The sequence below is a fragment of the Mesoplodon bidens genome, assembly GCF_964165515.1.
Source record: "Mesoplodon bidens genome assembly, chromosome: 4".
In the NCBI taxonomy this organism is placed as follows: domain Eukaryota; kingdom Metazoa; phylum Chordata; class Mammalia; order Artiodactyla; family Ziphiidae; genus Mesoplodon; species Mesoplodon bidens.
Genome location: NC_138160.1, coordinates 90355403 through 90377395, shown reverse-complemented (window position 1 = coordinate 90377395; position 21993 = coordinate 90355403). Strand labels below are relative to the sequence as shown.

The following is a 21993-nucleotide window of genomic DNA, read 5'->3' as shown; positions in this document are numbered from 1 at the left end:
CTTCATATATAAACGTGAAATATATAACCTATAACCTTCAAACACTGACTTTCTAAATTCTTTATTTTCCAGTTATTGTTCCACTTTTCCATTTTAATAACTTTGACTTCCAGGTATTTCTCCACTATTGTCTTAGGTTATTAAATGAGAGAACTCACCATCACAATATACTTAGCTTCTTTTCTATTTTCAGAATGAATTCAGTATAACTCATTATTTCAATCTATCACACACACAATGATATAGTGTCTCCCCTGTCTTTTGTCTCAGATTGCAAGCATATCTGTTTAATACATCTAGGTCAAACATATTTCTGTAATAGGAACCTAAGGGATATTAAGGAAGTTCACACTATTATGAAAAAGATGACCAGTATCCAGATCTTGATTTTTTTAAAGCTTCCAAAGCTTAATGGATAATACATTTTCCCAAGCCTATGGATATTAGACTTTCCAACCTAGTTAGCCATAATTTCATTGCCTACTATATGATAATATGTGACATTTTTAAAGTACTTGAGAGTTAACAAAGTGCTTTCATCACCGTGCCTTTACAACAACACTGTGAAGTAGGTACAGAAAAATAAATTGGGTCTCAAAGAGATCATGTGTATTATCTAAAGTCTTATATGAAAAACAGTCCAGTGACGATACATTTGGTGGAGGAGGTGTCAACCTGAATCAGCCTTTGAACAGCCTTTCTTGCCTACTCGACTACTGGAAATAATTGGGGAAAACCTCTAACTCCAAACTAGAATTTTTAAGGGGTTAATAAGGGAATACAACTTGCCATCAACCAAACCAGTGACTTGGGCTTCTCCAAAATATCTAAGAAAATACTTTGATTCACAAGATCTATGGTAGCTGGGAATAATTTGCACACTCTTAATAGCTTGGAAATTTACTCCATTATCTAAGAATATGCCCTGAAAGGATGATACACATAAAAAAATAATTGAATCACTGAACAATAACTGTTTGCTTAATTATTGGTAGTGGTATAACATTTCCAATTTAGTAATCCCTACAATTCTCCCAGTCTGGATCTTTTCTAGTTTCATTGCTCCTTTCTTGAAGGTGGCTACTAGAATTATAGTCTAAGTCATCTAGGTGCTGAACAAAGGCACTGGAACCATAGGCACTGAACAAAGATCAGACTATCACCCATTTTATTAATTATAACATTTTCATTAATGCCCAGAAGTTTTAGGACAGCTTGTATACAACTGCATCTATGAGTTCATGTTATCCTATGTTTTTAAAATTATTCTTTCAAGTCATATCTATTTAGCACCTTTTGTGTGCCACCATTAAACAAGGCTCAAGGAAGACAAAAGTGAATTAATACAGTCCATGACTTCACAGATCCACAACTTGAAGTAAACAAAAATTAAAATAATTTTAATACTATGAAATAAGTGATATAATTATGGCTTGTGCAGAATTCTATGGAAGTACAGGGAAAGGAGAATCTAATTTGAACCGGTGGGGCTAAGAAAGACTTTAGACAGGAAATGACACACAAAATATTACATCCCAGGAAAAGACAGCAGCATTACAGAGATTGAAAATTGTGAAACAGCAGATCCCATTCTGAGAAGTGAAAGGGATTTTGGCAAGCTGCAACTTCAGACATGTGAAGGACTGGTGGGAAAAACGGCTGAAAGGAGCTAGATGGCAAAATGTTCTTGAATGCTAGAATGCTTCAACCTGAGCAACAGGAAACAAAGATTCCTTAAGAGTATTTGAAGCATCTCCCAGACCTGATCAGTTACTACATAGACATCCCAGACATCTAAGCCTGGCAATAGGGCAAATGATTAGCAAGCATGAGAAGCAACGGACTCTTTACAAGTGTCTTCAGATGCATTTCGGTGTTGGCCTCAGCTGAGGTAGCAGCAGCAAGGAGCAATACAAGAGGTAACAGACTGGAAAGCCATTCATGAGGCAAAAGTTTCAGGAATTCATGACTCATTAACTGTGAAGACTGAGGATTATATGAATAATCCAGTATTTTTTTTATATCTTACATGCCTAAATGGATGGTATTAACAAAACCAAGATTGAGAAACATGGCCATGGGGGGAATGAAGGAAAGAATTAGCATGAGTTCATGTTTGTATATGTTGACTTTGAGGTTCTATATTCTTATATATGCATTCCAAAGGGACAGCAAAAGGAAAGGGGAAAAAAAAAGAGGCAAGGAAGAAGGGCTAAATTGGGCAGATGAACAAGGATCCAATTAGGGAAAATCCTGCATGGACTAATAACCCTGCATTGATTCACAAAAGCAAAAAAAGTATCATAGTTTTTTTTTTTTTTTTTTTTTTTTTTTTTGCGGTACAAGGGCTTCTCATTGTCGTGGCCTCTCCAGTTGTGGAGCACAGGCTCTGGACGCACAGGCTCAGCGGCCATGGCTCACGGGCCCAGCCGCTCCACGGCATGTGGGATCTTCCCGGACCAGGGCACGAACCCATGTCCCCTGCATCGGCAGGCGGACTCTCAACCACTGCACCACCAGGGAAGCCCAGATTTTTTTTTTTAAACAACTTTATTGGAGTATAATTGTTTTACATTGTTGTGTTAGTTGCTGCTGTATAACAAAGTGAATCAGCTATATGTATACATATATCCTCATATCCCCTCCCTCTTGTGTCTCTCTCCCACCCTCCCTATCCCACCCCTCTAGGTGGTCACAAAGCACTGAGCTGATCTCCCTGTGCTATGCAGCTGCTTCCCACTAGCTATCTATTTTACATTTGGCAGTGTATATATGTCCATGACACTCTCTCACTTAGTCCCAGCTTACCCTTCCCCCTCCCCGTGTCATCAAGTCCATTCTCTACATCTGCATCTTTATTCCTGTCCTGCTCCCATGTTCTTCAGAACCTTTTTTTTTTTTTTAAGATTCCATATATATGTGTCAGCATACAGTATTTGTTTTTCTCTTTCTGACTTACTTCACTCTGTATGACAGACTCTAGGTCCATCCACTATGCTCTGTCTGACCCTTCACCCATACACCCTCAGTCATCCTTCACAATTCTTGGAAGACTTCCTTGAACCATCAAGGTAAGATGCCTTTCTTATGTCCTCTAAAAGACCATATTTCCTCTAGAATAAGATTTATCACCTCAATCAGTACCTAATATAATTTCTATTATAAAATAGGCACTCAATACATATTTACTGAATGCTAATTAAAGAGACAGAGGCATGCTTAAAACCTGTGAATTCCTAGAAAATTCTGACCTATTTACTTCAGATGAACACTGATGACCTTCCAGAAACCCTACATTCAAGATTGCAAGGAGTGAAGGAGTCTTTTAGAAGTTATTCCTAGAGAAGATTTTAAAAACTCTATTGACTCTCTCACAGTTCAGTGTTATGGACAGAAAAAATGATTCTCATGGTCTCCAACTGAAGTGATTTGATTCCAAGGGCAAAAAAAGATATAGATTTATTATTTAAAAGAGATCATAGCACTACTAGAAAGTATAAGTAAAATCATACTTCTTGAGTTCACCATTACAAAATATTTCTAATAATAAAACCATAAAACAGTAAGGGCCATGATTTGAACATGAATGTCTTCATGTTCAGAAGAAATTATAACTGATCTTTGTTGCTCTTGAGTCTATTTCTCATTAAATAGTTATCAATCAAGATCCAAGGATGTCCATGAGATTATAATTTCCCATTATGGGTATTTCTGTTATTAGACCTTATTTTTGGTATAATTTTAATGCATGCCAGTTGTTATATAAATAACAGAAATAAAACCTTAAAGTTTCATTTTCTCTAAGGCTTATATATGAATGAGGCTTTTCATTTTAAAAAATCACTTGAAGATATCTTTTTAATGTCCTTGGTCTTTCTAATTTAAATCCTATTATTTCAGTGTCATTAGAATTCTTAGCATTCATATTTAGTCTCTGTAAAGTAGGATGTGGGACAAATCTTTTGTGGTACAATTAAACTGTCCCCTGAAGGACAACATAGCAGAAGGTGAGCACTAATTTAGTAAAGAAAGATAAATGCTTCTTTTAAAAAGTGAAAACAAGCACTGCCAATTCTTGTATTTCATTTTAACTTTTGAAGTGGGTTAAAACAGGACAATAATTTGCATATAAGAAATATTAAATATTACATAAGATTGCTTCACCATTTAAAAGTTAATATCAGAGAGAAATCTCAACAAGTTGTCAAATGAATTTTATGGAACCAATCTTAGTTCATAGTAGTATAAAATACTTATAAACTGAATAAGAGAGCATCAGAAATATTTCCTATCTGTACTTAAAAGTATTTATGAAGTTTGCAAGAGCAACATAACTACATGAAAAACTAACTTCTAATATAAAGCAATAAAAGAAGGAAATGAAAATATGAGAAAAAAGCTATTATACTAAAAGAACTGAAATGGAGTGTGTCATTTCCAAAGAGATCTCATTCATAAATCTAAACCATGCTCCACTTTGGAAACAGTAAAAGCTAACATTTTTATATTATTCTAAAAACAGAGTATTAAGATCTTTAAGTTATAAATTTTTTTCAAATATTATATCAAGCATTTATTAAATATCCAGATTTTCTCAAAAATAATGACAAATATTTAGTGAATTATGCATTATACACTGTGAGATACATAAAGAATGAGTAAAACTATCCTTCTTGCTCTCAAGGAGCTTATCTAATGGGGATGTCAAACTACAAAATGAACAATAACAGCAGACAATAAAGTAAGTACCCTAACTACTGCAAAGTTAGATGTGAGCCCAGAGGAAGAGGATGTTTTTTATGGAATACTCCATGAACATCTATATTAAATAAAGTTGACCATAATAAAATGGAAATTACACATCATCATCAGAGGTTTTCTACCTCAGAAGTTTTTGTGGGCTGCAGGCTGTAGAGGCAGAGATAGGAGAGTAGTAATAAGGATAAGGGGTTGTGTGACTTATGAGACTAAACCAGCATGGAAGCAACATAGCAGAAGGTGAGCACTAATTTAGTAAAGAAAGATAAATGCTTCTTTTAAATGCTTCTCTCTCTGCCATATTCTTCTTATCAATTCACCTCACTCACCCCTTACCACCTCTCATGTGTCCCTCCTATTCTACTGACCACTTCTCTCCTGGCTTGAATTATAGAAGAACCAACATTAAGAACACTCTGTTGGAATGCCTTTGTCTTTTAGTTGGTAGAGACTTATGTTGTCTTCCAGATCTCACTAACTTAAATCCATTATACTCTGGGGTTTTTAGAACATCAAATATGTTCTCAATGTCTAAGTTCAAGATTTGGAAAGTAAGACAGTAAAAGAGATGGTAAACCTCCAATAAATTATCCAGAAAAGGTAATTTATAAAATTTAAAAAACTCAATTATTGGCAACATATTGTGGACTTTTTTTTTTTCCCATAAGGGCAATATGAATGAAAACAACACTTCAACAAAACCTCATTCCATGTTAAGGTTTTTTCACTCTGTGTGAAAAACTTAGCTAAATGTTAAATTGTTCAGGTATATAATTAAGAGAGAGATTTGTAAATGTCATAGGCGTGATCTTTCAGTTAAACTTTTGATCTCTTGTTTAAACTTTTACTGTATTTAATGCTAATTTTATTACTACTTTGATCATAAATCTGGATCCTAGAATTTTACTATTCTATTCAGCAAAACTTGAAAGTAGATAAAAAATTCCAATGCAGAATGTTCTTCATTAAGTTGTATAAAATACAACTTAATATTATCCCCTTGGCTGTTATTAAAGGACACTGAAAGCAACAACCTATGAAATCTGTCCTTAAACTTTGGCAGAAATGTTGTTAAGGACACTGTTATATCTAAAATCCCAAGAGAGAAATTTCCTTTAGAAGTTATTGGTAGTAAAACTTCACTTTAAACAAATTAATAACCTTCCTCCTCTCTAATCATGAAACTAGTTCACTTTTTCTACAATGGCTTACAGCTAAATTTCAAGCTCAATGTGGAAATTATTATAGGTCTTTAGGAAACTGCATTTTGTATTTTATTTACTGTTGTTAAATTTTCACTATCAATTATTTTTCCATGGTATTGATAATTTGTTTCTATTTATATTTTAATATTATTCACTGAAATATAATTTGGATATGGCTACACAAGTTCTTTGTGAAACGCAGTAAAATCAAAATTGATTTCTTTCTGTTTTTTAAATGTGCTGATAAATACCTTAAATTCTATAAGCAATTAAAAGGCTGGATAGGTTTCAGTAATTTAGTAAGGTATGAGCTATCACCAACTACACTTTAGATGTGCTTAGTTCACATCCAACCCTTGCTTGTAAATCTTCAATGAAATGGCATTTTCCATAGATAAATCCTAATCGTGGTAGTCAAGGCTCTCAAAAATCTGGCTTTAACCCAAACTTTTCAGATTACTCATCTTTTAAATCGTCTGCTTCTGTCAAGGGAACTGATCTTGCCTTCCTTAAAACAAGTCTCAGAATTTCCCAAGTTTTAGATTACTTCCTTACTATAACCCCAAATAATTACCCTAGTCTTTCTGCCTATTCTCAAGACCTACTTCAAGTCTATCTTTCTCTATGAATCATTCCTAGGCCATATGTTTTTCTAAGTTCACTTATCACTACTTTAAAAATCCTTTATATAAGTATTTTTCAAACTGAGGTTCATAAAATCAACTCTTTGGATGTAGACTTTAAAGAAATATAATAGAGTGCATCACATTAAGAAACATGAAAAGTTGTTTTGTAAAACTTGTCTCAGTTATAAACACACATACATACCAACGTTTCCAATTTTGTGTGTCCTGGGTCTCAATACAAAATGCAATTTCTTTCTATGCGTTGTGGGAAAAAAAGTTTTAGAAACACTGCTTTTCAGTGTTCTATTAAATATTATCATATAATATGGTTTTAGAAAATTTTTAACATTACAAAAATAATACATTCAATGAAAAAAAAATTTAAACTACACTTAAGCCAAAAAAATACTAGTTTTAAATTTAACTTTTGAAGGGGTAATACACTCACAGTGTTTTTTAAAAGTGAAAAATATCAAATTCAGACTCTAAAAAGTTTCCCTTAACACCTCTATTGCCATTTCAACCTCCTCCCAAAACATGTAACCCCTGTTATATATCAACATCATTATTAGTTTGAGTATATAAAATTTCTTTATCATATAAAAGCAAATTCAGATATATAATCTTATACTCACATGTTTTATATAAAAGATAACATAATATATACTCTGTTTTTTAGCTTAATTCCTTTTATTAGCAATATATCTTAGAACTCTCTCCAACCAGTACATAGATGCTTTCTCATTTATGGTATTCCATTGGATGAGGTACCATAATTGATGTAACTAGACTCCTGTTAATGAACATTTAATTATTTCCAATCTCCTGATATTACAAACAATGCTGCAGTGAATAACCTTATACTGATATCATTTCATATATACACAAATATAACTAAAGGATAAATTGTAGAAGTGTTATTGCTAAGTCAAAGGTATATACGTTTTATAAATTTTATAGATTCTGCCACATTGCCTTCTACAGAGATTTTTCTAATTTATACCCCCATTGCCAAATTATCTACGGGTCTTTATCTGCACATCTTTGCCAAGAAAGTGAATTATTAAACTGTGAGTTTATGCCAATCTGATAGGTAAAAAAATATCTCATTATAGCTTTAATTTTCCTTTATTCTACTGAGTAATGTAATCATCTGTCATATTTTAAAAGCCATTTGTATTTTTAATTTTTGAACTATCCACTCATGCCCATTGCCAATTTTGCTATTTGACTGTCTTTATTTTATTAATTTCTAGAGGTTCTTTATATATTAAAGAGATTGTGGTATGTGCCCCTTGTGGTATGGGTTTTCATGAATAGATTAGCAAGTATTTTAATTTTCTGTTGGTCTCTTAAAAAGCAGCTATTATATATATTTTGTTTTCCCTTTTTCTAATTCATTCCTTTATGCTTTTACCTTTGTTAATTTCTTTCTTCTGCTTTCCTTTTATTTAACTGTGGATTTTTCTCCTAATTTTTTGAGTTGGATGCTTAACTCATTTATTTCATTCTTTTTGTTTTGTCGGTGTTAAGTTTTTAAGGCTCTGAATTTTCCTCCAAGGGCAGTTTCATCCGCATCACTTAAGCTATATATAAAACTTTATTTTCCCCACACATGTCCTGCATTCATTGATGCAAGCAAGGAATATAGAAATCTAGGGTAAATTCCTCCCTTTCAACAGGTATTTTTGCTGGAGCTTGGTAAGATCTACAGCAACTTTGTTCTTTGATCACATCTTTTCTTAACTTTGTGCTACACAACTTCTGCCCAATCTAAGGTGATTTTGGCTACCTAAACATGTACTTTTAAGTCTGTGGATAATATACAGCTCCTAATTTCATGAAAAATGCAGTTTATAGATTTTTTTTATTTTGTTGTTGTTGTTCTTTTGTTATTGTTCTATGGTTTCCAACAGGGAACAAGGAAAAAATGTTAAGTTAAGCAACCCTGTTCATACCAGAGATCCTCTTATATATTTTCTTGTATATTTCTACGTTTCCCAGAGTCCATAGATATATAGAAGATTTTGTAAATACTTTAAAATGATGAAATGATACACTTCAGGCAATGTTTGTGCTGTAAATACCAAATCCTATCTTTCAATCTGCATTAAAAAAATTCCAAAGACTTTTCTTTTAACCACTTGGGTGCCATCTGCCTAATCCTGTCATCCTTCATCTATTTATAGGATGGAGAAGAATAATATTCATATCTCCTAAAAAACCTGGCTCCTCAGACTAAAAATATTATGATATTTGAGAAAGTCTGAGGAAGACTTAAGCATGAAATACCTTTGAGAGATCACATAAGAAGAAACATTAGTGGTCTCCAAGGTCCATTAATTTTTTGAGTCTAACATTGCTCCTCCTCACAATTATCTGCTGGTAAATTTTGAGATAAAAAACTGAAAGTCAGTCTATGTGTTTTATGTTCTATAACAAGGTTCTTTTATTTTATTAAACGGAACAAGCCTAAAATGCAAGTTTAATTTGACTTCCCAAACTATGCTAAATGAAGGCTAAACATTCAAATATTTTCTGTATTTCCCTTAGCACAACATGCTATTATAGTTCTTGTTAGACTAAGTTTCATATGGAATGGCATCATAACTGTCAAGTTCACTGTTACATACTGCTAGAATACCAAAATACAGAAAAAAATTGTTCTTGAACTACTGACGTTACTAAGGCTATAGGTTAAAATTTATGCTAGCTGGGGTTGTAGTAAAAAGATGATGAACAGCACAGAATCATTTTCAGGTCATGACTCTGAAATTTACGAGAAATGTGGCTTAGGTTCATTACAATCTCCGAGTTTCCTCACCTAATAATGGGGATAATAATAATACTCAGTTCACAGTTGTTGAAAATATTTTTAAAATAATAGAAGTGGGGGCTTCCCTGGTGGCGCAGTGGTTGAGAGTCCGCCTGCCGATGCAGGGAACACGGGTTCGTGTCCCGGTCCGGGAAGATGCCACATGCCGCGGAGCGGCTGAGCCCGTAAGCCACGGCCGCTGAGCCTGCGCGTCCGGAGCCTGTGCTCCGCAACAGGAGAGGCCACAACAGTGAGAGCCCCGCGTGCCGCAAAAAAACAAAACAAAAAACAAAACACGATAATAATAATAGAAGTGGAGTGTTATCAACAGACTATACAACTCAATAAATGTATTTTTTTCTTCCTTCACAATTTAAAATCTTCCAAATTTGCCTTCTGTTCTGATATATTTGTCCTGTAAAAAATTTTTTTAAACAGGAAGGTATATGGTATTTTACCGTTTCCAAAATCCACAGAGAAAATTTAACTTTTTCTGAGTTACATCCTTTTATAAAAAACCAGTCATCTGGTAAGTACTGGAAGAAGTAACTATATTACTCAAGTATAAAGTAAAATGAATAGTCTTTAAGTGATCTGACACCTTAAAAAAATGAATAGAGTACCTAAATTAAAAGTCGAGCTCTCCTCTCATAAACTGTTCTTTGTTTGCATGTGTTTGATCAAGAATGCTGTTATCAGGAACCTGTCACCTTATGACAAGTTAGTTTCAGTCACAGAAAGATTTACTCTCCTCACAAAAGCTGTTTCTAATATTCTGGCATGCTATACCAAATTCTGATCAAAAAGCCACAATTATTTGATTTAAGCTGGCAGGCAAGTCATTTGTCTAAGGTTCAACTTAGCAACTCACTCCTAACTTGCCTGAATTTAATCATGAACTTTAACTTCCATTCAGAAAGAAAAAATTTTTTTAAACAGCTAAATCTGAAGAAATATTAAACTTAACAAAGACAAACTTTCAAGGCACCATTTAAATGTTAAAGTTGAACTAGATATCTTCCTTACCTATATCTTACAAAGTCCTATATTTTACCTAAAATCCCAGCTCTGTCACCTGATATTACTGTTTAGTAATTTACCTTTTACAGAGACCTATATTGCTATGTTAATGACTTTTTCAATTTGACATTTTATGGAATCAAAGACTCTTCTTTTCCCTTAAACCCACATCCATGTTCCTTAAAATAAACATTTTTTTTCTCTAAAGTCTCTAAAATCTAGACTCTACAATCTGGACAGATAATGGTTAAGAACACGGGCTCGAATCCCAGCTCTGCCTCTTAAGAGTTGTGTTACCTTGTGCCAAGTCCTTTACCATTTAATCTTCAGTCCCTGATTTATAATTGAATGGGGTTAATAACAATACTTACTTCATAGGAATATATACAGTTAATGCATATAAAAAGTTTGGAAGTACCTGGCTTCTAGGAATTGGTCAGTAAATTAAATTCTTCAAAAAATCTTTACTGAACACCTACTAGGGGCTAGCACTGTTCTAGGTGCTGCAGATATAGTTGCACTGATTATTAAATGTAATTCTGGCCATTATGGAACTTACATTTCTCTTGGGGGAGACAGACAACTAAAAATACATCATACAATATAATGTCAGGTAAACATAACCATAACAAAGAGAAATTAAGAAGAGGGGAACATAAGGAGGTAAGGTGTTATTTGACACATGGTAGTCAGAAAAGGCCTCTCTGATGAAATGACATTTGAACAGAGACTGAACTAAATAAAGAACAGGCCCTGTGCATCCCAAAGTGTTTCCTAATTATAAAGATGATGATTATGAGTGATCAGTAACCCGTGTACAACATGACCTTCACTCCCATATCTTTACACAGGCTTTTGGAGGTAGTGCAGGAGAAATCAGCCAGTGGAGGGTGGGCATGAGCGGGTAGGGCACTCATTAGCTTTATTATCATGAGAAAGTTAAATACTTTCTCTAGTTTAGATTGCCTAGTTTCCTGTACCTCTGGAGATAAGAAAGAGACTACCTTGGCCACTGTGTCCTCTAGTTAGGCATATGATGTTATACATACATTCTCATGGGTAAGAGAAAAATAAATGGAGAGAGAGAATTAAGTTACTATAAACAGAAATCATATTGAGACCAAAATAGCATTCTTTATGTAGGCTAAAAATGAAGTCTGGCAAGATGGAAATTAGATGTTTTACAGCACATTATATGGTCAAAGACATTAACTTCTTACACAAATTAAATCAAGAAAGAGATTCCAGTTATAAGAATACAAATACTTCCCAAAGGAAGATACATAACAGATAATACCACCATAAAAAAATCCATATCAATTTGTTCTCCACTCATAATTGAAAATTATCTACTTTCACAACCTCTGCTTTGTGATTTTCTTTTAAAAGAGTGATATGATTCTTTAAATCAAATGCATAACAATATTTACTACACACTGAGATAATTACTTGCATATTTCAAATATCAGTACTTTAGATCAGGTTAATAGCTAGATTAACTTCGAATTTCTACCTCATAAAACAATCATATGTAGCCCCTTAATCTTCTATAGCTTTCAGTTTAGTTATTTTCATAGATAGTGCTATAAAATGATGGGATATTCAGCTCCACAGCCAGTGCTGGGGGGTTGGGAGAAAGAGAATAATTGGCTATGTAACAGTCCAGAGAATCTACTCCATTTATCTAAGCTCATTTCATGGACAATTTTATATTATGAGGGATATAGCTTTATTTGCAATTATATGCTCCTACCCAAGCCCAGATGAGCATTTTTATGTGCCTCTTTTATGGCTTTGATCTCTCAGTTTAGACCTGGCTAAGCAAGGAGACAATGCAAATATTAGGTTGGCTTGTGAAATGAGACGTCACTATCTCTGAAAACTCAGGTGTATCTCATTAACCTAACACGGTAAAATGTATCTTCACTACAGTGAACTTCACTTCATATTGGGATATACTGGAATTGAGTTCATACTTTCATATGTAAAATTAAGTATACAAAACTCCTGTCACTTAAAATGCTGGAGGAAGGGCAGTGGTGAAGAGATGTCAAAGGACCCCCAGATTTATGGTTTGAGCAGCTGGGTATTTGGTGGTACCACTTATTAAAAAGGAAGAACAAATTTTGTACTTAAAAGTGATAAACTCAGTTTTAGGTGAAAAGTAGAAAATTTTTAGATGTGGGAAAGATATATATCTGAGCTGGAAATATAAATTTGCAAGTCACTGATGTATTAATAGTAAATGAAGCCATGAGAATAGATGACCTTAACTAAAAAAAAAAAAAACTCTTAGAATTCTGTAAAACAACAGCAGTTATTCGTTGATGAAAGAGAAAACATTAATAGACCTTTTTTTTTTTTTACTAGAGATAAAATATGACAACCTGTTCCAGACTAAAGGAGAATTTTTATAGGGTTTTTTTTGCAATTAAACATAAAAAAAAAGTGACTGGAAAAATATGAACAAAGAATGAGCCCATCTCATAATTCTAGAAAATTATGCAAGAAGGACAATTCCTTAGCCACAGAATTAATATTTAGCAACTGACTGTTAAAATCTTCTGTGAGCAGAATGTTAAAACTCAGCCCCTCAATAAAGACTGAGTAATATAATACAAGTACAAATACAGACACTATGTTCCAGACTAACAAAGGGAAATATAACAATTGTTTTTTAAGTTTTAAATTTTAAAAGTTTTTTAAATTTTAGGTGAATTTGGATTATATACTAGCATTCTTGGGAATAATACTTGCTTCATATTAAAAGTCATCCCTAGATATGTAAACCTCAAATCAGCAAATATTAACCTACCAGGTTTTATGACTTTCCTATTTCTACACTGTTCTTCACATGAGACGGCCCCCAAAGGAAAGGGACTTTTGTTGACCCCAACCCAATTCCTGGAACATTAAAAGTGCTCAGAAGTTAAGCCAGCTCCATTGTTCCTCCCAGGCCAGGCCCCACAGGTTTTACCTTAAAAACACAAACCTGCCTCATACCCATTCCCTACCTCGCAAATCTCTTAAAGCTCATGAAAGCAATCTGTTCTGTTATATATGTTAGAGGTAAAAATGACCTAGAACAATCTCTCACCCAGCTACCTGGTTGTACATAGTGAAGTTATGATTTACTGCCTTTGTGAAGAGTAGTGTAGTTTTAAAAAATTCCAGTGTCTTATAATATATTGTAACCTTAACACCCAAAATTAAAATTCTAATTTACTCTTGATTGCTGGACATTTTCTTTGACTTCTACATCTCAGAATCTTTTATAAACTGAGCCTTTAAAGTCTGAACCTTATAGTGTGAAGGAAGGCCTCCAGTCTTTCAAGAAAAACTGGGAAGGAAAAAGAAAAAAAACAGGCCATTTGCAAACACTGAATAAAAAGGTGACCTATCTCCCATGTTAATAAAACCAAGGAAATTCCATGTTTTGACTATAATTGTTTCCAAACTTCTATAAATAATCTAAGAACTTTATTTACTGTGGGGAATAACTCACAAAGCAGTCTCAAAAAAAAAAGGTGAATATATGCACCTACCTTAGGAATAGGATTCAGCAGAACTACACCTGATTTCTTAGTGATGACCTGTTTTGTTGTATAGTGATGGTCTATAAGTTGAGGGATATTTGAAAACCCAGTGCCTTCAAAGCGATACATGTTCTGGAGAAAGGACAATAAAGTAGAATAAATATGAAGACATTGCTTCAGCAACATTACGTTCATCAATAAAGTTCCATTTAAGAAAAACTATTATTGTACAACAATGTGAAGATACTGAACACTACTGAACTGTTATACACTTAAAAATGGTTACGATGGTAAAAATATAAATAAATAAATAAAATTCCAACATGCTAAAAAAATTTACCTTTGCATCAAGAAATCAATGTTCATAATGACTAAATATAATTCAGATTGTTAAAAAAGAAAAAAGAAAAACTTACAGACCTGGAATGCATTTTGCTAAAATAATAACCAAAGGAAATAAAGCAAGGGATACATTTAAGTTAAGGAACAAGAAATATGTGTATATATGTTTGCTTATAGGTTCCATTTGATAAAATTTTCAAGATCAAAAATAATGTCAAAAGGTTGAGGAAGTATATCCAATATAATAATAAGTACTTTAAGAATACCTCTGATGATCATTTATTTCCCTTTTATCAATACAGTATTGATTGGTTTTTCTACACTGGTTTTTTTACACATGTATTATTCTTTCACCAAACCCACACAGTCATTCACATTCACTTACATTTGATAAAGAAATAAAATGCAGCAGACACAAAACTGCGTATATCAGCATAGTCAAATCGTAGCACTTTTTGATTTCAAAACATCAAGTTAGTAACATTTTGCCAAACTCTGTCAAGACCCCTTTTCTCTGTCTTCATATTTCAAACAGGCATGTAGGTCAGTAATCATAGGGATGAATTGATGGCAATAAGTTTAACAAAGAAAAAATATCTTACTGGGCCTATTTTTCAATGCAAAAAGTGTTACAATACAGCGTGATGTAATAAAGGCTTCCATTTGATTGTTCACAAAGAATTCACCTCTATATATATGGGTGATGTGTACAAATACAGATACAAACGTGCTGCATTTTTAGAAAACTCTATGCTAAGAAATAAGAAATTTCAAAACTCTCTAAATTTGGATACTATTTACATTACCGGAAGATTATTTTCCCAGTTAAAGGATAAAAAACACAAAGTTCCTTTTCCATAATATAAAATTAGATTCAATTTACCAGAATCTAATTTATATACAACTTTTTAAATGAATATTTCCATTTTATCAAGTGAGGAACAAACATGCATTAGCTTAATTTAACACTTAACTATATAGTTCAACTCAAGGCAGTTTGTGTTAGGGTCAACTCAAGGCAGTTGTTAATAAACTGACTAAAGAATTGTTGCATACAACAGCCAGACCTGCTATGATATATTAGTAAAGATACTTAAGAATATTTCACACTAAGGACAGTAGTCTATTACTAGATGTGCAATGCACTGAGCAATTTCTCTCAATGCCTCAGTTTATTTCAAAACAGAAATAATATTTGGATGTCCTCACAGAAAAAGTGAGGCCTGAACAAGTATTAACATGCAAACCACTGCTTAGTATACAGTACATGGTACACACTCAATTATTAAGTCATCATACAAATAATAAACCTTGGATTACAAAAATAATTCCAAATCTGGATATATGATAAGAAACATTTTCAAAGGACGCTTAAAAGTGTAAATTACATGTTCTCAAGGAATAATGATTATCTGTAAATAACCAAATATCCTAGAAGGCATTCTTATATGAAAATAAGACACGAAGAAAGGTAAAATATTATAGATGTGTAACATGTAATAATAACAGTAATATCTGAACCAAATATACGGTCTTGTATACTTGAAAGTTCCTAAGAGTAGATTTTAAGCATTCCCACACACACACAAAAAAAGAGTTAATTACGTGGGATGATGATGTGTTAATTACCTTGATCTTGGCAATCATTCTACAATGTGTACCAAATCATCATTTGTACACTTTAAATATATACAATTATATTTGCTTATTATTCCTCAATGAAGTATGTGTGTGTGTGTGTATATATGTATGTGTGTATATATATATATATATATATATATACACACACACATACACACACACTGTTTCTCCCTTTGTCTTTCTTCAGTCTCTTAATAAAGAGCCAGGAAATCCTGTTATAATAGACCATTCCATTATTTCGCACAAAATTTTTACCTCCCTCAGAATAAAAGCCTAAGTCTTTACCATGGTCTTTAGGGCCCTCTAATCTGTCCTCTATCATCTCTCTCACCTCATCTCTTACCAAATCCCCCATCCCCCCTCACTCCCCTCCAGCCACACTCATTTTCTTCTTGTTTTATAAACACACTACACACATTCCCTCCTCAGGGAGTTTACACTTGCTGCTTGAAATAGTTCCTTGGATGGCCGTTTGGGTAATGGCTCCCTTACTTCCTTCTAGTCTTTCATCAAATGTCATCTTTTCAGTGAGGTCTACTCAGGCCATCCAATATCCATTTTCTCACCCCAACTAAATTTCTTACCTCCTTTTCCTTACTAAATTTTTCTCCTTAGAATTTATCACTATCTAACATCACATATATTTTACTTCTGTATCTTATTTATTGCCTATCTCCTCCTCTAGAATATAAGCTCATTAGATGATAAATTTTTATCTTTGTTTTGTTCATCAGAGTATCCCTCTGGTCAAGAACAGTGCCTGGCATATATTGCCTGGATAAATAAAAGTGTGTGAAATAAATGAAATGCAATGCATATAAAATGACTATAAAGTTAGACAACTTAACATACAAATGAATACTGGAAAGTTCACACACTCACACAAACTCAAGATGTCCCTGTAGAATGTTTAATAAAAAGTAAGTAATGAGATGAAGTTCACACAGAATGAAATTTTAAAATCAGCCACTAGTGTCATAAAGCCTTATATAAATTTCTAATATACCTCTTATAACTAGAGAAATAGAGAATAAAATAATAGGAATTTTCAGTTTCCCTTTCTTAAGAACATATCTAGTTTTTAATCTAAAGGTAGTTTTCTGCCATTGGCGCAGTAATCATGATGAACTAATACAGTGAGTAATACAAGCAGCAGTACTTCCTTCATGGGCTAATATGAGAAACTGATTCCTAGCAAGTATTTGTTTAAAACAATTCCTCTGACATCAGTGAAGTTCTGAGTCCTAACAGAGTGTAAAACCAATTAACTCACTTCCTTAAAGATGAAGATAATGTAATGATTCTAAAAATGATGCTATGGCTGTTTGCTTATAAAGTTCACCTAAGCAACTAAGGTCAAGAATAATACATTCACGGAACCCTCATGCACTGCTGGTGGGAATGTAAATTGGTGCAGCCACTATGGAAAAAAGTTTGGAGTTTCCTCAAAAAATGAAAAAGAGAACTACCATATGATGCAGCAATTCAACTTCTTGGTATTTTTCTGAAGAAAATAAAAACAGTAATTAGAAAAGATACATGCACCCCTATGTTTACTACAGCATTATTTACAATAACCAAGATATGGAAGAGACCTAAGTGTTCATCAATAGATGAATGGATAAAGAAGAATGCATAAAAAACAAGATACACACACACACAATGCAATATTACTCAGCCATAAAAAAGAATGAAACCTTGCCATTTGCGACAACATGGATGGATTTGGTATCATGCTAAGTGAAATAAGTCAGAGAAAGACAAATATTATATGTGGAATCTAAAAAACAAACAAACAAGCATAACAAAATAGAAACAGACTCATAGATACAGGGAAGAAATTGGTGGTTACCAGAGGGGAAGAGGGTAGAGGGATGAAAGAAATAGGTAAGGGAGATTAAGAGGTACATATTTCTAGCTAAACAACAAATAAGTCATGAGGATGTATTGTACAGGATAGGGAATATAGTCAATAACATTGTAATAACTTTGTATAGTGACAGATGGTAACGACTTATGGTGATCATTTTGTAGTGTACACAAATATCAAATTACTATGATGTACACCTGGAACAAATGTAATATTAGAAGTCAACTGTACTACAATTAACAAAAAAAAAGAATACATTCACCAAAAATGTTGAGGACTTGTTTCTTGATACATTCAAAATTCTGAATATTACATTTGACTTTGTACAAATCTGTGTAAATTTCTTATAGTTCAGATGACCTGAGGTCGGGTTCACATATAGAGAATTCTTTTTAAAGTTTTTCTACATGGCTTTACTAATAATGTGACAGAGAGAATCCACATTAACTTTCAAATAAGAGATTTCTCTTTGGAGCTACTAATGATCTCTTATGTGAATTCCAAAAGAAGCAATAAAAAATAGTAGTAAGAAATAAATTTCTACAAATTCCTACAAAGATCATTTTGTTGATAGTCATTTGTATTACATTTTTAAAAACCATGTAATATGTCATTAAAAAATAAGAAGTATAAATAAAAAATATGTTATGAATCAATCTTTGTAAAATAAGAATTACATAGTTGCACATAATTAAAATATATTTTTAAGATCTCAAAGAATATACAGTGAGCCCGTAAGGGGGTATTAACTGTGAAGCACATGTTCCATGATACATATTTCTGAATTTTTACTAAGAGTATGCATTATTTTTGTTTTTAAAACATTCACTATATCTAGTGATAAATCCTGATTTATCACTGTGCTACTTAAGAATCAATCATGCATATAGATGAAAAACAATAAAAAGTAGAATCAGATTTTGTTGCTACACATATTTCCAGAGGACTATTATTATGCAAGGAAGTCAGACAGAACAGAATAAGCACACAAAAATGAGAAGGGGATTCAATGAATGTGTAATTTGAAATATTATGCCTGAGTAGATCTCCTGAAAAACCATCAAGGATAAGCACACATAAGAAAAAAATAAAAAGGAAAGAGGGAAAATCATTTCTGAAAGAGGCCAAGATGAATAAGTTGAATAAAAACAAAAGGCTAGAACACTCCTTTTTTGGGTAATACCCAATAATAAAAATGTAAAACATAAATTTTAGCTTTCTCAAATAGAAGAAGCACATTGAATAGTTATATTACTAGTTAAACCAGTAAACAGGAAGGATTGTTGGGGAATCTGAGGAATAAAATTAATAAGATTTTGGTAAGGCTTTTCCTAGTTAACTTTTTATTCATTCTTAAGGTGTTGTCTCAAACGTAACTTCCTTAAGTTTTCCAGTTAAAAGTGTTCATAGCACTGTGTATCTTTACAGCACTTAATAGAGTTTATAATTACATATATAGCATGTGATTTACGAATGACCGTGAGGCTCCCCACTAGACTGTAAGCTCCACCATTATATCTCTGGGTCTTAAAAGTACTCACTCAATTAGTATTTCCTGGAAACTAATTAATAAGGTCTTGGAATGGCTTTGCTTTATTGTTAAGAAGGAAGTCTCCTAGGTCCCTAATTGTGTGTCTGGGCACAGAAAATGATATCTTATGCTGATTTCATTTTGACTTCAAGGAACGTATTGCCTTCTCTTGAATCTTTGAATGGCTGGAGTAAAACAGTTAAAATAATCTTAAGTGTACAAGGATAAGAACACAAACTTGGAATTGTCATACAAACAAGTTTTGGGTCTGTATATCCTTTCACTTAGTCTTTCTTAAGATCCACAGTATGAATTTAAAAGGTAGTTCAAAGTGCCTAGAGATAGTGGCAAAAAAAACAAAGTAAACCTGTCTGGTACATTCAGAGACTACATCCATTACCTTAAAGTGAAACTCAGCACATGATACACATCCAATAGATATCTGTTGAATGAACTGATGATACAATACACTGAGCTACCCAATTTCACATAGTAACTACTCACAGCCTCCACTTCTGTGCTATTTTTGTTTTACTGGCCCATATCCCTGGACTCTATAGAATACTTGCTCAATTAGTATTTTTTGACTGAAATGAATGAAGAAATAAAAAAAGAATGATATGCCATTACGTAGAGGATGTTCCCCCAGGTTTTATTTTTAAATATTTACTATGTTGTGATTTTTCAATTCATCACCAGATGTTAATTCAAATGTTTGGCTCAATTATCCTTAAATCTGCATCTTTAATGTTTCTCTGTTCATGAATTCTACTAATGTCTCACCAGCAGGTCTTAAGCTCACCGAGCAGCAGGCCATACATTTTCAGTTTCACCTCCCTACACTGCATAACATGATACTCTGCCAAAATGTGTTTTTAGCAAATATGTGCCAGATAAATAAAATTAGAGAAATATGAATTGGTATTTTCCTATTAATAATAGCACAAAAAGTTTTTTTCTGAAGTACTTTGTTTTATCACTTCTTTTTGTTTATCTTATACAAAAGGAAGGATTTGATTATATATTAACTTATCAAATGAGACAATGCTATTTGAATCTCTATGAAAATCTGTTAATATTTATGACAAAAGATAAACAGTTTTAGGTACAAACTCTAACTGTGGCTTTACATCAAGCACCATATACAGGTTAGTAACTATGGAATAAGTCAGTAAATAACACTAGAATTAAACTGAGATTCAGATACTTAGCTATGCTTAATATATCTGGCTTTATGAAATTAATGTAATTAGTGTCCAATAAAAAGTACAGTTCTCCTTGCTTGAACTAGCTAAAACAACAGATATTCTCTGCTAGAGTAGTAAAAAATGTAAAAATCTAAAGTATCTGCATCCATCTTGATCAATCTTAATGTTCACAGTATGCAGAGTTTCACACCATGTTAAAAAAATAACTGTGATATGCATACAAAAATAAAGCTTCAAAATAATCAAAATAACTGTCAAACTAGACTCTAGTTGACAGAGATAATGTTGCTAAAAATAACGTTATTTGTGATCAATGAATACCTCAAACTTAAACATATAAATTCTAAAACAATATTTTCATTACTATCTAAATTTCACAAATAAATCTCAATAGGAACCAAAAAGAAAATTTCTAAGTTAACTTTTCCAATTACACTGATATTTCATACAAAGTACATTTGCATGTTTTTCCAAGTCAAGTGTTCAAACAATGGTAAAAATGCCTAATGATTTGCATAGCACTTCACACATTACAAAGAATATATTCACTGTCTGACTCTCACAATCAGTGTATCAGCTATTACCCCCAATTACTTCCCAAACCAGAGCTTGTAAAGTACAGATCTGGGCCTGAAACCCAAGTTTTCATTGATTACTATGTGACTTTTTTTCCACAAAATCCTATATTTCTTTATGTCTTCCTCACTTAGGACACCTGACCTCACATTTATGTACAGCTTTTATAATCTACTAATGGATTATAAATTCATTGATTGGAATATAATAAGCAATCATTAAATATCTGGTAATGACTCCCCCATTTATAAACCCCTTCCAGACAACAGGTATATGAGGAAGGAAATGGGATAATTTTAGACCAAGTAAGATTCACCTGCACAAGAAGAAAAAGATTAAAATTTCCCCAAACAGTCGATTTCACCTTAAAACTCTTATTTTTCAACTGATTGAAGAATTCAACATTATATAATGAGGGCAAATTAAATAAAATAGGCAGTGGAAAACCTGAGGCATTTACATAAATACAAGTACTCTCTTCTTTAAGAGAGATCTTTGCAAAATTTCAATGACAGAGGAAGCCAAATAAAATCTTTAAATGTGAACTTGTAACAATATCTTATTTTTAGAATATATTATGCTGTTCACTTTAGTTACTTAAAACAAAATGGCAATATTAAAGACAAGTGATAATTTGCAAGTGGACACTTCCCATTTTGTTTCTAAAAGTACTTGTTTCTAAAAGTACTAAGTTAAATTCCTACAGTTACATTTTAAACTACAAGAGGTGATAAGGGAAATATTTCAGTCTTATTTAATGTATGACATATTTTAAAGAGTAAATTTTAGAGCTTAGAAAATAGAAGGAAACATTCACATAAGTTGTAGTTTATAGTTTACCTACCATCGTTCCTTCTACAATTCT

General features: G+C 32.7%; 1 protein-coding gene across 4 annotated transcripts in view; it reads right to left on the bottom strand.

The window, feature by feature from the left end:
- Window positions 1-21993, bottom strand: part of FER (FER tyrosine kinase) — a 481592-nt gene that overhangs the window by 217765 nt on the left and 241834 nt on the right. For all 4 annotated transcript variants that reach the window (XM_081230856.1, XM_081230854.1, XM_081230857.1 and 1 more), the window contains one exon: window positions 13970-14092. In XM_081230856.1, coding sequence (XP_081086982.1) covers window positions 13970-14092 — 123 coding nt within the window. The remainder of the gene's footprint in view (window positions 1-13969; window positions 14093-21993) is intronic.